We start from the raw sequence: 17,664 nt of genomic DNA, 5'->3' as shown, positions 1-17,664 counted from the left end.
CAGAAATTATCATAAGTTGGGTGCAAAACCCCTACGCTTTCCCAAGCCAGAACAAAATTTGCACTTTCATGAAAAAATACAAACGAATGTGCATTGTCAGTTTAATATACATTTACTGATATTTAGTAATCAAAATGTTAAAATTATTTGATATATTAAAGTTATAAAAGTAAAAACATTTATACTTTTTTTCAGTAAAGTGCAAATTTTGTTATGGCCTTGGGAAGGCATAGGGGTTTCGCGCCCTTTCTGCTCGTTTTGAGTTTGACTCGGTTATTTATTGTAATTTCTGTTCGTTTTGGGTTTCATTTATTTATCGATGCTGATTTGTGGTAGTTTCACGCTTGGTAGATTATTTGATTTCATTTTTGCTGATTTTTCATTTTGCAGATTTCATTTTAATGGAGTTCCTTACTTTTCTTTGAAAAACTTATTTTGTGGAAAAAGTTTTTTTTTTAATTAATGCTTCTAGAAGATAAGTATAATCCCGACTTACAATGTTTTACCCATCAGCCCTCTTTCCTCTTCTAATATGTTTTCAGTATGTATTGCAGCTCTGAACTTGTTGGTTTTCGACTAGTTTGTGAGGTGTTGGAAATGCAAATCAGATCGTCATCAAGCTATGGGCCTGCTTTTATTTTTCTCAGCTTCAATTGCAGCTGTAAACTTGTTGGTTTTCGACTAGTTTGTTAGGTGTTGGGCATGTAAATCAGTTCGTCATCAATTTACGGGCATGTTAATATTTTTCTCAGCTTCAATTGCAGCTGTAAACTTGTTGGTTGTCGACTAGTTTGTGAGGTGTTGGGCATGTAAATCTGTTCGTCATCAATCTATGGGCATGCCAATATTGTTCTCAGCTTCAATTGCAGCTGTAAACTTCTTGGTTTTCGACTAGTTTGTGAGGTGTTGGACACGTAAATTTGTTCGTCATCAATCATTGGGCATGCCAATATTTTTCTCAGCTTCAATCGCAGCTGTAAGACTTGTTGGTTTTCGATTAGTTTGTGAGATGTTGGACATCGTAAATCAGTTCGTCATCAATCTACGGGCATGTTAATATTTTTCTCAGCTTCAATTGCAGCTGTAAACTTGTTGGTTTTCGAGTAGTTTGTGACGCTTTGGGCTTGTCAATTTATGCGTCATTTCGCAAGTTACGGAGGCCATATACAAAATCCCACCAGCTGCAGCTGATTTCCCAGTAAAGGGAACTCCTAAAATCTACAAGAGGTAAAGCATAAGAGGTGCACCTCTTGCTTAATACTCACAACACAAGAAATGACGTTTAATTCTACTAAATGAAGGATTTAGCTTTGTGCAGCTCTGTTCATTAAATATGGGCAAAGCGACTTCTCATTCAGTCTATAGAAACCAATTCTGGATCAAGAGACGTCAATTCACCTGATGTAACTTTCTCCACACCTGGCAAGTGCCTATTCAAAGTCTGTAAGTAGTGAAACTCGACTACTTACGTATTAGTGAAAGCTTAGAAGCTTACCACTCAATACATGATACTCTTTAAATAAAGTCAGTAAATCTTTTTTCTCAATCATGGATTTTTCTTTGTATAATAGATAAAAATACTGCCTTGATGCTCTGATTTTTGACTGAATGGAAAACGAACTTGCTTCGGTTTTTTTCATCTCGCTAATGATGCCTCTCCATAAACTGGTGGGTACACAGCTTTCAACGTCTGACGAACGCTATAAAAAATGTTGAATTGTTCTTGTAATTGAAATTTATTAAACAGATATTGTTTATCAAGATAGAAATTATTGAATCTATTAAACACATTCTGCGTTCCTCATTTAAAATGTTATTGCTTTTTTAACCCTAGCTATTTTGATATTTTGGAAAAAATGTGGAAACACTTTAAAATCAATATATTCCTGTTTCAGGGGAGATCTTTATCCCACAAAATCTTCCAGGCTACATGCACGTATTGTCTTTAAAAAACTGTTGTTCCCTCTTAGCCACACCAGTTCTTTGTGCACACTTTTTCTGGTTTATAAAATCTTTGTCCTGAAAACTAGCTGGCATTAAATGGATTACAAAACCGTCCGTATTTAGTAGTTTTTCAGGTTGAACATTTGCATTTGCTTCCACATCGACAGCCGAGTACTCTATCCTACTCTTTAGAACGTCGCTAAGTTCCATTCTATGTTTAAAAGGAAAATGGCCCATTTGAGTCAAATAATTTAATTTATGGGACAAGAAAAATCGAAGGGTACGAGCAATTTTTTTTTTTTTTTTTTTTTTTTTTTATTCCAATATTCACGGTGCCAAGTACTTCAAAGTATCTGATATGAACAGCAAGTGTTCTTTATTATCAAGAAAATAGAAAGAATACTTCTGAAGATCCCAATCTGCCAAATGTCATATATGATTGACCTTTTACAAAACATTGCTGACCTGAATAGATAACCGCTTTATCTGATGCATATCCTTGCATCTTGTGCACTAACCATGCCCAACTGAATATTGATGGCAGTTGTTTTCGCTCAATATCTCTATAGCTAAAATAGATTGTTAACGAAATATACATAGTAACTAACAAGTAAAGGAGTTAGCTCGCGTCGTGTCGTTTTCTTGCAATAGATACTTCAGTTCCTTTGCTTCGATACTTTTTTTTTGTTTAGATTGCTCTCTTGCCACTAATAAGTTTCTTACCAGGAGACCAAGCTCAGTGTGATCCCTGGTACTCGGCACATGGCAGGCCTGTTTATTCGAGGCGTGTGTTTTTTTAAGTAAGGTCTGTTTGAAAATAAGTAAACAACGAAGGATTATTTCAAAAAAGTAAATTTATTTTCAGAAAGAAGCATACTTTACTCTATTTTTCGACATAGTTACCAAGATTTTTTAAACAGTTATCATACCTTTCAACTAATTTTAAAATAAAGTATTTATAAGGACATGCCACCAGTTCCAATAACCAGGAGTTCAATGTTGTTTTTACGTCGTCGTCATCTTTTTAACGGTTGCCATTGAGGTGGCAACAGGTTGAACTGGAGACGAAACATGGTTTTCGCATATCACGCCCAAATTGAGGCAACCGAATGGAAACACACACACTCCCCTGAAAACTTGAAAGCCGAACATCCTCTCTCCCAGCGCAAAATAATGGCGTTGCTGTTTGGAAATAGGCATGGTATTTTTTTGGTCAACTTCATGCAACGGAGAAACCAAATCAATGCAGAAGCATACTGCCTAACCCACAGAAAGCTCCGCAGAGTGATTAAACAAAAACAAAGCAAAAAAAACTTGGCATGCCGACAAAGGAAATTGTCCTTTTTCATGACAATGCCAGACCTCACACTGGTGGCCAGAGTCAGACCCGTAATTTGTTGACAGTTTTGGTTGGGAAGTTTTAGATCACCCACAATACAGTCCTGATGCTGCGCCGAGCGATTACCGTCTGTTTCTCTGCCTCAAGCAACAGCTCAGTGGCAAACTTTACAGTGATGATGACGACGTAAAAACGGAAGTAAATTCCTAGTTAGCGGTATGATAATTGTTACTGCAAACTTGGCAACTATGCTGTTAAATAGAGAAAAGTATGTACTTTTTTAAAATAAATTTACTTTTTTTAAATAATCATTCGTTGTGTACTTATGATCAAACGGACCTTACTTAAAAAAAAGCCTCATATGTGAATATTGCTATCGCTTGTGTTCTAACCGCAGATTAATATGAACTTTTTTTTCAGTTTTTCCCCTATCTATTATTCTTGCTTTAATTATGTTGTTGAATCATTCAGTAACAACCAGGCGTGTTCCATTGTATATAGCCACTGAAATTACACATAACATAAATATTGTATTATTCTTTAGTTTTAAGTCAATAGGGGACAAATTAGCGATTTCAATTGAATTAAGAAATTATGGCGCTTAATTAAGAAACTCGGATGTGAGTCTTGCTATTACTTGGCTTTCAATCTCAAATGTCGCTGTGCATTATTTTCACATGCTATTTATTTTGAGCTTGTTGTTGCATATTACCTATGCGTAGATTCCTATATGTTTCATTTCGTTCATCATTGCTTCAGATTTTTTTTTTGGGGAGGGGGGGTCATCTTATTTTTCCAAATAACCACAAATCGGCTTTCTTCTATAATTAATATTAATTGAAATAATAGCTACTATTCCGAAATTAGCCTCAAATAGCAATTGTTCCTCACCTGACAGTCAATTTAAACCGTCATTTTTTAATTTTAGTTACTATTGACTAGAGTTTATTATTTACCGTGTTTCCCCTAAGGAGGGACGACCATGATTATACTACATGAAATCATACTAAAATATCTCTACATATAGAGATATTAACTTCTGTTACATTTGTAAAGAAGATTTTATTAAATAGAACAGAAAACTTTGTTAGTTTTCGACAATTTGTCAACTGATGAGCGGCCGACACCTCAGAAGATGGTATGCGTAGTTTTCCTAATGTCTAACGTCTAAGTTTAAATTTTTCCAGGAATAATCCGAGGTTTATATTTCTGAATGATAATAGTGGCACTTTGAACTACTACTAAGGCTTTTTAGGGTTGTTGCTCAATATCAATACCAAAATATATTTACCTTCTTTCAAAATGGATTCTATTTCCTTTGCAACAGCAATACTTTTTGATGCATCTTCATGATCGGTAAAAACGGCTTGAAGATGTACAAATGAATCGTTCAAGCCTGTTACCCCAGCATAAGCTTGAACGATGTTTTCACCTTGAGACGAAGACAAATGCTTGACAACTAGCTTCTCAAAAATTGACAGAAGGAATTTATCACGACGGACTTCAAGGTGCATCAGCGCTCCTGTAAGCACAAAAGATGAACAAACACCCAAATACATTATGGTATCATAGAAACTTTTCTACATATTATGTGGTCTAGACGTTCAAAACTGAACCATATGCCATGCAAAATAAGTAAATTTTTCAGATACGTTTATCTGTCCTGCTTCATCTAATGACGAATCTTCAAGAACTGCATATAGGTCCTCTTTTCTTACCCTTCATACGCTCCAATTGCAATTTTTAAAGTTGTTTCGCCAGGAATACGTTTAATTTTTAGACGTCCTTTTTAAAGCCTTCAGTTCCATTAAAAGCTATTAATTTATATGGAAGTTTCTTCTGATAATAACTAGCCACCACACTAATTTTTAGAAGTTCTGCGTGAAAGTTTAAAATCTAGAGAGGTGATATTTTCTCTACTTTTCCAACGAGAAATAAAATATATTACCATTTTAATCCTTTCTACTTCCAATATAAGATATCCCGCATAACTTCGAAAAGACTAAGGGGTTATGTTTTCTCCCAGAGCACCCTAGGCCATCCCTTAACCTACTGGTTAGAGAGCACGGTAATGACGTATCCTTCGTAAAGAACTTACTTCACATTGAATTTGTTCTTGATGAGTATCTCCTTGAAGATTAGATCAGCATTAGGCCATCCTTATCCTACTGGTTAGAGCACAGCAATGACCTATCCTTTAAAAAGGATACAACGTCACCTTGGATTTATTTTTTTTAGAGTATTTCATTGAAGATTAGAATTTCATAACACCTTGAAGTCAGTGAATCTCCAGAGTAATCTGTTGTTTCGTTAACTTAATCATCGGTCGATTGGTATCAGATTATACTTGGTATTTTGCCGATACTTTTTGATTACCTCTTGCATGCAATGGTACGTTTCATCGTCTATGTCACCTTAAAGTTACAACAAATGAATCCCTACGTTTTTTGCATTATCTGACTTTTTTTGTGAGTGCTATTGAAGTTTGTGTGGATTTTATTTGATTTTACTAACGTTTGATCAGATCCATCTAGCTTCTCATAGTTCTATAAGAAAATTAATCCTTGTCTCAGGTAACAAGTTGGCTGCTGCGTTATACGCTCCAATTTCACAGATGTCGATCCAAATTTACAAGAAGTTCTACGATCTCTTTCATATATTCCTCTCCCCCCATACGTGACGGCCCTACCTTCAATTGCTTACATCAATTTTTCAATAACAAGTTATCAATATGAAGAAGTCCCTAAGTCAGTCAAGCCTGGTCCCTCACAAAACATGTATTGATCACTGACCTTATGACGCCAATTTTCTGTAAATATAAAGAAAGTGAATCATCTAGTGAAGAATGTAATCTTGATGATCCTGATATGATGCCAGCTCCATGCTGGTCCTTAACTGATGTGTGACTGCTCTTGTCTAAAAAGACTGATGTTATTTTGCAGTCAAAAGTAAAAAAGAGAAAAATATATAGGCATGAACACAATACCAGATAAAATGATAATAAAGAGGCTAAAATAATATATATATATATATATATATATATATATATATATATATATATATATATATATATATATATATATATATATATATATATATATATATATTATACAGTAGAGTCTCGCTAATCCGGACTTTGCTATTCCGGACATTCGGTTGATCACGACTGATGTACGAAGAAAAAGTAAAAAAGTGCTCTTAAGAGGAAAAAATCTAGTAGCGTCCGTTTGCTCTTAGTTCTCGGAAGTCTTTCTTCCCGTTTTCACCGTGTTTGTTAATCGGTAGTGCGTCACTCTCAGGGTTGCTTTGTTTCGTTCCCTCAGATACTCGTCCTAGTGATAGGTTCTCGTGCCAGTGTTTAATATTTTTATTTAGTACATTCGTATTTTTGCATACATACGTATTTACATATGAATTATTATGTATTGATGCTGGCGAATCATTGATTAAAATCGCGTAAGATTTCGGAGTGGAAAAACAAACCGTTTCTGATTGGAAAAAAAAAAATCGGAAAGAATTTGAAGATTTTTGCGCGAAAATTTGAGTAAGGACAGCCTTATTAACAGAAGCCCGTTGAAGAAACCCAAATTTGAAACTTTAGACGAGGCTATATGCATTTGGTTTTGCCAACAACGTGAGGAAGGCGTTCCGATTTAGGGCGTAACATTACAAGCTATTGCTGTAAAAACGAACGAAAAATTACAAGGCGATCCTGTTTTTACTGCAAATGTGGGATGGTTGTCTCGATGGAAAGCTCGACATGGTATTCGTGAAGTAAGTTTAAGTGGGAAATTTTGTCAGGCGATAATAGTACAAGTGATGACTTTAAGACGAAATTCGAAAAATTTGTTAAAGATGAATTGCCTATAATCAGAAGTGGAATTTTCAAATCTCCAGAAGCGTTACTACAGAACAAACCAGAAACCTAGTCAAGTGTTTAATGCAGACAAAACGGGTTTAAATTACAAAATGCTTCCAGAAAAAACATTAGCCAGCTGGATTCTTTTGCCAAAGGTCATAAGGTAAAGAAAGAAAGAGTATATTTGCTTCCCTGTAGAAAAGCTTCTGGAGATTTGAAAATTCCACTTCTGATTATAGGCAAATCGGCCAATCCTAGGGCTCTTAGAGGTCTTAATAAAAACGCACTTCGAGCTCAATAAACTTCACAAAAACCGGTACGGATGGACGGAGAAATTTTCAAATCTTGGTTTTTCGAAAAATTTTTCCTACAACAAAATCGTTTTTAAGAGAGACAAACCTTCCAGCAAAAGCTGTGTTGTTATTGATAACGCACCGTGTCACTCGAGTGAATAGGAATTAGAGGTGGTGAAATCTTCGTGAAATTCCTCCCTCCAAATGTAACAGCTCTGATTCAGTCGATGGATCAAGGTGTGATTGAGGGGATAAAATGGTGTTACAGGGCAAAATTACCCATCTCTTTTGGAGCAGCAAGAAACAGCCCCAACAGCAAGCTTAATAGATCATCTTAAAAAGGTGACCATAAAGACTGTAATTTACATAGCTGGCAGAAGCGTGAGAAGAAATCAAGCCCTCAAAAAAGCTGGACCTGACTGTGGCCCCGCTTTTCACAAGAAAATCAGGAGCAAGAGGAGTCTCAACCAACTTCAGAACAGCTTGTACAAGTGTTTCAGCAGTTGGAGGGTTGTGCCAACACAGATGATGACGTGTTAGAATGGATATATATATATATATATATATATATATATATATATATATATATATATATATATATATATATATATATATATATATATATATATATATATATATATATATATATATATATATATATATAAGTTACCGTGAATGTCCAAAATCTGATTAATGTCGACATTCACCGGTGAATGGTCAAAATTGATTTTTCTCTGCTTTGGTTCAATTAGCTTTGCGAGTCAGCTTTTTAAGTCCTTTGCAAGCTATGATGGTAAAAGTTGAAGTTAGATTACGTTAGATTATGTTAGTTTAGGTTAGGTTAGATTAGGATAGGCTATGTTAAATTTGGGTCTAAATATCAGAAATGGGTTAAAAATCTAATCCAACCAAACCTAACCTCACCTAGCCAAGCCTAATTTATTCTACCCTAACCTGTCATCATCAACCCTTGAATTAAATTGAAAAAGTTGACTGGCAATGCTGACTACATCCAAGGAGAAAAAAACTGTGGACATTCACCAGGGAATATCGAAATTCGCGAATTTGCAGACGTTCACGATACTATATATATATATATATATATATATATATATATATATATATATATATATATATATATATATATATAGATATATATATATATATATATATATATATATATATTATATATATATATATATATATATATATATATATATATATATATATATATATATATATATATATATATATATATATATATATATATATATATATATATATATATATATATATATATATATATATAGACTACTACTACAACTACTACTAACAACTCACCGCAGCACCAAGCCGCCTGAGGCCAACACAGCTACGCATACTCCGCCTTCATCTCAATCTATTCAAAGCCTCCCTTTTTACACCCTCCCAAGAAGTTCGCATTTCCTTTAAATCTTTCTTTATGACGTCCTCCCACCCCAGACGAGGACGACCTGCTTTCCGTTTAGCCCTAGACGGTTGGCCGAAATGGAGAATCTTTGGTAATCTGTCATCCTTCATCTGCACAACGTGCCCTAGCCATCTCAACCTTTCTTTCATTATAACCCTAGAAAGCGGGATTGAACCACATTTTTCGTACAGCCTACTGTTTGAAATACGGTCAGTCAGCCGGGTACCCAGAACAATCCGTAGGCAATTTCTCTGGAAAACATCTAGCAAATCTTCATCCGCTTTGAGGCCAACACAGCTACGCACACTCCGCCTTCATCTCAATCTATTCAAAGCCTCCCTTTTTACACCCTTCCAAGAAGTTCGCATTTTCTCTAAATCTTTCTTTATGACGTCCTCCCACCCCAGACGAGGACGACCTGCTTTCCGTTTAGCCCTAGAAGGTTGGCCGAAATGAAAAATCTTCGGTAATCTGTCATCCTTCATCTGCACAACGTGCCCTAGCTATCTCAACCTTTCTCTCACTATAGTCCTAGAAAGTGGGATCGAAGCACTCTATTCTCATTGCCTACTGTCGGAAATGCAGCCGGGCAGCCGGGTACCTAAAACAGCTTGTTGTCATTTCTCTGGAAAATATCAATTAAAGGTTCATCCGCTTTTCGGAGCGACCATGCTTCAGAGCCTCATTTGACCACCCACACCACTGTAGCTTCTAATATTCTAATCTTGGTTTGCAGACTTACCTTCCTATTCTTCCAAACTTTTTTAACTAGGAAAAAATACCCTGAGCCTTCGCTATTCTACTTTTAACATCTTCACTGCTCCCACTGTCTTTACTAATAATGCTACCGAAGTAAGTGAAGCTGCCCACCTGATCAATCTTTTCTTTACCCAGCGTCACATTTTCATCTTCACTTATTCCTAGCCGTAGTGACTTAGGCTAACGTTAAGACGTAATCAACGTAACATGGAAAAGACTGCACGATTTTAATGGCATGCACAAGAGCCAAGCACCGTTCTATAATATCTATTTATCAAAGGAAATAGAGAAATCCAAACGCAACATCTATTCTTATCCGTCCATTTAATAATAAATGTTAAAACCCTAATAACATATTATAGAAAGTAATTATCACAGCATCATTTAAATAATATTCCAATAAAAAAAAACTTAAGAAAGTTACAAATAAAAGAATACAGCCAAATAAAATAGTAAACGACTAAGTTATTAAGTAAGGCTCTTCAAAGATACACTAATAGCCTAAATGGGTTTGGGCATTTTGAAACATGACATTGTGATATTAGAGGAACCAAAGTCAATAGCATTGTCACACATAATGTTCATTTGACGTTAATTTCAATACAAAGTCTTTTGGTTTAAATTATTGGTGCTACATTTTTCTTTATTTTAAACTTATTTTCTGAATATAGTTTTTATAAAGCCAAGTTATGGCTAAGTAAAATTCAAATTCTCGGCCTTCCTGTCTTTTATTTCGGCCGATTTGACGAAAAGCTCATCCAAACTCGTAAAATGGTGACTGACTAGAATGAATGCTGATTAAGAGAAATAATATGGGTGGCCACAACAATTATCAGTCTATAGATACTCACCACATATTGGACAACAATGCCCAGTCGGACGAACAGCATTTGAGCACTGTTTTATTTGAAAGTCACAAGAAGCACCAGGAGTTGAACAAATGAGTGGAAGCCTCTGTAAAAAGGAGCATCATCCATGATTTATCAAAATAGATCAACCTGCCACCCTTAAGCAAATATTATTCAACCATTTGTTGCCTTAGCTCTTTTCAAGCACTTACAATTCAATTACGATGATTTTTAATCAAACTAAAATTAAAAAATAATAATAACGATGTAGGTTTACTTTAGAACATACACTGCTGAATTTGCTACGATCAGTTCATTTTTTTGGGTTTAAACCATGTAAAAACATCATAACTTTAGCACAAAGAGGGAAAGTTGTGATGGTTGGTAGTCCACCAGTCCCCAGGTGTCTTGAGAAATTTCCACTCGCTTAAGCTTTAGCTCTTTACTTTTTTTAACTTTTGGTTTTCCGTTGTCTAGTAGCTCACAAGGCCGCAGCTTTCTTTCAAAAATGCTTCGGTAAACTGAATGTACATCCAACAGGGAGGGCAGGGACGCTCTCGGTGATACCAATCCACGAAACTTTTTGAGAGGGAGGGGGACAAAATGTTTTTTTTTCAAAATTTTGGGTCTCTAATTTAGATTTTTTTATAGATTTTTTTTTATGAAATACTTAAGAATCATTATTTGTCAATGAATTACCAAAACAGATATTTTTTTTCCTAAATGAGGAGGGGGCGCAAATACCCCTACATTAGCGCCACTGCACTCTCTCTGGACAATGGATGTAATCAACTGTCATGTTATACTTATTTATTGGTTTAGTTAATTCTGACTAGAACAGCAAAATACTTATGCACATCAACTGAGTTGATACTTCAATTTAATCTTTGCCGACTAAGGGGTTATAGTTTATTTAAAAAGACAAATGTTTGCATAACCCTCTTTCGCTGGTTGAGCCCAGCGGAATGATCACCCTTTCTATCCAAGTAACTTCTTAAGTAACAAAATATACCACACCGCAGAAAAAATGATGTTTTCTGCCATTGTGCGGCACATTGAAAAATTATGGGCTAGCTTAGACCAAAATTTATCGAGTGGGAATTCTGAGATAGTCAATCGATTAAAAAAAATTGAAAAAGTTACCTATTTAGACTGCCAGTTTCCGAAGTTCTAATACCGCACGGGGACGCACTCATCCCTAAAGCCTCCCAGTCTCAGAGGCTGTATTAATGCACGACAACATACGTGTTCCTAATGCCTCCCAGTCTAAAATTTCTGTCGTAGGAATGACCTTTGGATCGATTATAGACAGACTTATCTATCAACAAATGAAATGACATCATTTTTATACAATTCTAAAAAGGGCTTATCCCAGATTTGCCTCTCAATTACTCAGACTATCTGTGTTGGCTTTTTCTACAATAATCCCTTCTTAGGTATTGAAGAGAGGATGAACACCCTTATATACGTAATAATTTCTGTTTTTTTAAGTTTTAATGTTGCTCCTTACTTTCAGTTGAAAAAACTTGTTTTTTAAAATTTAATTTCTGATCGTTTTTTAGGTAATGCTGGAAAATTCGGCGCCCCCTTCATGGAAAATTGTCTACCCCATTTAAAAATTCTTCCATGGAAAGATCCTCCCAATTAACCCCCTCCACCGACCCCCCCCCCCCACCAACAGAAAAAATCCCCCTGAAAACGTCTGTACACTTCCCAATAACCACTACTATATGAAACAAAGGGCAAAGTTCATAACTTGCAGCCTTTCCCCTGGGGACTGTGGGGGATTAAGTCGTCCTCAAAGACATAGCTATTAGATTGTTCGACTATGCCAAACAAAATGGCTATCCCAAAATTTTGATCCGGTGACTTTGAGAAAAATGAGCGTGGGAGGGGGCTTAGTTGGCCTTCAATTTTTGGTCACTTGAAAAACGCACTAGAACATTTAATTTCCATTCGAATGAGCACTCTCGTGACATTATAGGATCACTGGGTCGATACTATCACCCCTGGAAAAAAAAAACAACGAAAAAACAAAAAAAAAAACAAATGAACACGCAACCGTGATCTTTCTTCGGGCAAAAAAAAAATGTAAGATTCCAACTTTTTACAGATAGGAGCTTGAAACCTCTACAGTAAGGTTCTCTGATACGCTGAATCTGATGGTGTTATTTTCATTAAGATTCTGTGACTCTTAGGGGGTGTTTACCCCTTTTTTTCTAAAATAAAGCACATTTTCTCAGGCTCGTAACTTTTGATAAAACTTTTGATGCAGTGAGTTGTCAGTAGTAGTAATAGCAGTAATGGTAGTAGTAATGCCTCAAGGTAATGCTATAAGCCCAAAGCTGTGTAATTAAAAGCTTTGTCTCACAATATTATTAGCACTGTAGAGCTTATTGTTTCGTATTTGCTTTGAACAAGAAAGGTTTGATCAAAATGCTTAGAAAGGCAATAAATAAACAATATGCTTGGAATTAACTAATGAGGCTCATAGGAGCTTTCAGGCAGCCAGTAATGAAACATTAATGCGTAGGAGAGAAGCTGGGTAAAGAGGAGCGTTAGCCCCTTTCATATACAAGATAATTTTACTTTGCCTTAAGCTCTTTATTTTCATTAAAAAAAAAGTTTTTAAAACTTATTTTGTTCAGAACCAAGCGTAAATGCTCGATGCTGCAAAATATTGATATTAATTAATATCTTTATGATATAAATTATAATATCATATAATATGATATTAATATTAGTACTCACGTATCCCGGAGTGTAAAAATATCCATGTCCCAAGTCCATTTCGCAGATAGGACTGATTTGTCTCAAAGGAGCACAATTTTCCTTCGTCAAGTTTATGGAAAGGCAAAAGGTGATACAACTGAGATAATTTCGTTTCATTTTCCGCCCTTTATTTACTCATATCTTAGTAACCGTATGAGGAGTAAATGAAGAATAATTTGACAATCGAAGGATGGTTATAGGATCAGGAAGTGTTCAAATATGGAAGGGAAACTGTTGACATTCTTAGTCCAACTGAAGTGAGTTTCTCAGAAATTCTATTGAACAAAGTCATTTATCGAGTAAATCTAATGATCAATAAATAGCGTTTTTTTATGAAATTTACTATGGAAACGTATCCCGATGACCCCCTTGCCGCCCCTAAGAGTCTGAGCACAGACAGAGAGTTGATCTGTTCGCCCCTCCAGAAATACAGGATAATGTGATTGGCTTGTGACAATACTTTAGAAATATAAACCCATAAAATACATCAGACTTTTTTCCATGGAATTTTAGGAAAGTAGTCTGGCTTTCCATGATTGCAATGACTTAGTAAAGAACAAATTTAAGCCCATAGTAATCAAAAATTTAAAAATAATTTTTGAGAAACAAACTTCCGTGTGAGAAACAATCGCCCTTCGAAGCTTATTCAAGAATGGTAATTATGATTTTAATTGTTCTTAATGATAAAAGTTTATTGAAAAACCAAATTCATGAGAATTTCGAAAGGTTTATGCTTTATTAATATTTATATTCTCCTTAAGAGAATTTGCGAATTCTTTAGGAAAAAAGCAGAAGTAACAGAAGAGCAAAAATTCCTTAATTCAGTAATATTTCTGATTTCTGAAGAAAATAATTGGAGTACTAGTATTGACAAAGCAGTAAACATTTAGGTATCAATTATATTCCATAAGAGGTAAAGGCTTTTTCCTTTACGGCTACGCCAAATTAGTTTCTATAATGGAATTTATCTTTTTTTAAATGTTCCTTTTTTTATCTTTTTATGTATATTTCCTATTTAGGAATATTTACTTTCTCAAAGGAAATAAAAATGGAAGAAGAAAGCTTTGACTTTCAGTAACTAATTCATATTATCGAAAAAATAATCAGGTTTGGGATGGGCTTCATAAACGGCCAACACCAATTACAATAAAACCTCTCAATTTTTAACTGGCTTGGACCTATGAAAGCAATATGAAATTCGACACTTTCATATTAGCCAGTACACACTCGAGAAGTTTGCTCAATTGAATCAGCGAAAAACCGATTTACCATTTTCTTTTCCGAGATAATTAGCTTAAGTTCACTGAAATAAACTATGCTGTCCCGAATTATAATTAAACATTTAATATATAGAGTTGGTATTTTAGTTAGGTCAGGTATTTAATATAATATGTTCTAGGCCCTCCTTCCCTAATTTAAGTTGTAGTTCCCATAATTTTGGTAATAAAGTATAATATTTTCGTCATATATTGGTATAACTCATTAGGGTTAGCCTAAATTCCCTTTTCGAATGGCTAATATGGAAGTACTAAAATTCCTCTAGCGATTGCAACATTTTTTTTTCCTTTATAGATAGATTTTTACCTTTTAGCATTTCGAGTTTCGCAGATGAAAGAAAGCATCAAAAACAAAAACAAAGGATAGTACAATAGAAGATGAAGCAGCATAATAGAAATAAAAGTATTTCGAATATCGTTTCATAGCTGAATACATTATTTTTCAGCAAAATAGTTTTGAGTTCAGACCACATGGTACCAAACCTAGTTTTGAATTTTTGTTAGTATTACCTTTTGAATTTCAGCTGGGTTGCAAAAACAACTTCCATCATGACATTCTTTAAGTGGTTTCAATCTTATTGGATTCTCAGCTGGCAAATGAAGGAATCGAAATTTTGCATCAAAACTGGAAACAGCACTTGTAATTTCATCCATTGATAAACTCTGTAAAATCATTGTATAATTTTTTTTCTTTTTATATACGGAACTCCTTAATAGAAAAAGAAGCAAGGCTCTACAGAAGACATTCATACCAGATCAGGCAGGGAGACAATATTTCGGGGGCGGGGGGGGGGGATACAACATATTAATATTAATATTCTCAACATTTACCATTTTTCTAAGAAAGAAAAGAAGAAAAAACGGAAAAGAGATTCCGAGAACAGTTTGCAAGAATTCCAGCGTTATATCTTGATTAGTTTAGCTACTAGTGCAAAAACGGAAAGCAAGGTGTAAGCACTTGAATTCTATAGATATACCAGCAAGAGAGCCATTTATTCCATCTCTTTATCTACACAAAAGCCTCTGTAACCTTCATCGGTTGGTCAGTGCTTGGACTTGCTTAATAACCCTTGCTTTACTGGGGCAGTAGATCAGGCTACCACATCCTTGTTACCATGACGTAGCATTTCCGGCTCTTAGGTTCTATTTTTCCTATATATTTTCTAGAGTTTTATACCTTATAATCCCAGGATTCTACTCTTCGTTTGTCTTTAAGTTTTTACTTTGATCATTTTAGCTTGTTATTCATTCCACGCAATTCAGCATGTACACATGCACACTTGCTGTCTACGTGTCTGCGTCTATTGCAAACCAGTTAGAGACAAATACATCTTTCCCGGGGATTTGTAAATTTATCGTTTGTAATACATTCTACCAATAAATCAAACAATAAAAAAATGAAACTTGAGGAGACAAAAGCGATAAGTGTAAGTTAAAAAAAAAGTTATCCGGTCAGGCTGAGTAATATACAACAATATAGAAACAAAATCAAGCGTGTTTGTGTGTGTCTTTGTCTGTGTATGACACACACACACACACACACTTGATTTATATGAACATTGTTATATAATACTTACCCTGACGGGATGCCTTTTTTGTAAATTCTTTTATTTATCTTTCTTTTCTTAATCGAAGTTGTTTTTTTTTTTTTTTTTTTTTTTTTTTTTTTTTAGATATATTTGTTTCTAACTGGTTTGCAATAGATAGTGGAATCGGTCGAATGATAAATGAATAGTTCAATAAATATCTTGGTTATTCCTATTAACAATTCTACTCATTTTTTTTTCTCGCAATGGCACATTAACTTTTTAGGTAGCAAGAATCGAGTGGTGTCCGTGAGGTATCTCCTCCTGAAATTATTTAGTGCCACTGTCAAAATACATCTAACGAAAAAGGTAGTATTAGGGTAGACAATTTTAACACCAATCAATATTAAGCTACGGAAATATTTAGCAATATTACATCGAACTCTTAGATCACCTTTAAAATACCAAATTAATTGTCATCTCAGTAATTGTTTCAACTTACTACCCTCAGTTGTTCCTTAGATATTGCTAGTACACCCTTTTGAAAAAAGGGTGTACATATCATATTTTTTTGTGTCCGACATCCCTCTCAAAATTACCTCAAAGTTTCACCTTAATACACTAAGCCCTTTTGGAGAACCAGAATCAAACATACCCCTTTCCCCAATAAAAGAAATCTTAAATGTTAACAATGGGCAACTTTCACAGCTTACAGTCCTTGCTCCGGGAGTTGTGAGGGGTTATGCCAACCCAGGAGGCATAGCTATTGCTATTAGACCTTTGAACTAATTTGAACAAAATGGCTATAAAAAAATTTGCCTTCCGATCACTTTTTACTCTGAAAAACGGCACTAACACTTTCAATTTCCTATTGAATGAGCCCCTCCAAAGCTTACACGACCACCCCTCCATGTCCTTGAATATTTATTAAACATGTCCTACATTGTCACTTTTAGTCTAAGAAAATTGAATTCATCTGGGTAGCAGGAATTATTTTTAGGTGATCAGTGCATTTGCAGAAACAAGAGCTTCAAAGTCTCCTTTTATTTTGAGTAGAGCAAAAATTGGCATTTTCCTATTTCATTTTTATATATGGTTCAAAACTTGTACTTATAACAAATCTTACTTGTTAAACTTCACGTCGAGACTGCGTTCCCTCTTTGTCAAGCAGTCAATAGCCTTAAGGCAAATTTACAATGAGATTTAGCTAGCACCAATTTGAGCCTGTCAAAACTTATTAGATTTTCTGATAGGTATCAGCCAATCAAATAATTTTCCGAAAAATCTTATTGGCTTAAATCAGCACCGGGTACATCGCAGTAATAATGAAATATTACTTTGAATAGGTCTTTTGCTACTTCTCTATTATGAAGGGAGAAGGTCTTTTGCTCAGGGTTGCCACCGGTAATACTTTAGTGTCACTTTTGACACTTTTTATAAAAAATGGCACTTTTTGGGACACCTTACACTATTAGGACACTTTTTAGCAAAAGTGGCACTTTTAGCTAAGTAGCACTATTTTACAAAAAGACAATTTTTTGAGACAAAAAACCGAAAGGAGAACTGTCAATATAAATATGCATTGATATCCTTTTTC

The 17,664-nt window shown here is 34.8% G+C and overlaps 1 protein-coding gene across 1 annotated transcript in view; it reads right to left on the bottom strand.

The window, feature by feature from the left end:
• Positions 1-17,664, bottom strand: part of Amnionless (amnion associated transmembrane protein) — a 48,324-nt gene that overhangs the window by 20,403 nt on the left and 10,257 nt on the right. Inside the window, exons 4-6 of the mRNA XM_089096493.1 lie at positions 15,052-15,204; positions 10,496-10,598; positions 4,575-4,805 (exon numbers count right to left, since the gene is read on the bottom strand). Coding sequence (XP_088952619.1) covers positions 4,575-4,805; positions 10,496-10,598; positions 15,052-15,204 — 487 coding nt within the window. The remainder of the gene's footprint in view (positions 1-4,574; positions 4,806-10,495; positions 10,599-15,051; positions 15,205-17,664) is intronic.

This window comes from Artemia sp. Qi Xiang Cuo, chromosome 1, assembly GCF_049724085.1.
Source record: "Artemia sp. Qi Xiang Cuo chromosome 1, ASM4972408v1, whole genome shotgun sequence".
NCBI classification, from domain to species: Eukaryota; Metazoa; Arthropoda; class Branchiopoda; order Anostraca; family Artemiidae; genus Artemia; species Artemia sp. Qi Xiang Cuo.
Note: the sequence above shows the minus strand (reverse complement) of the source record. Positions and strands in the feature narration are given on the sequence as shown.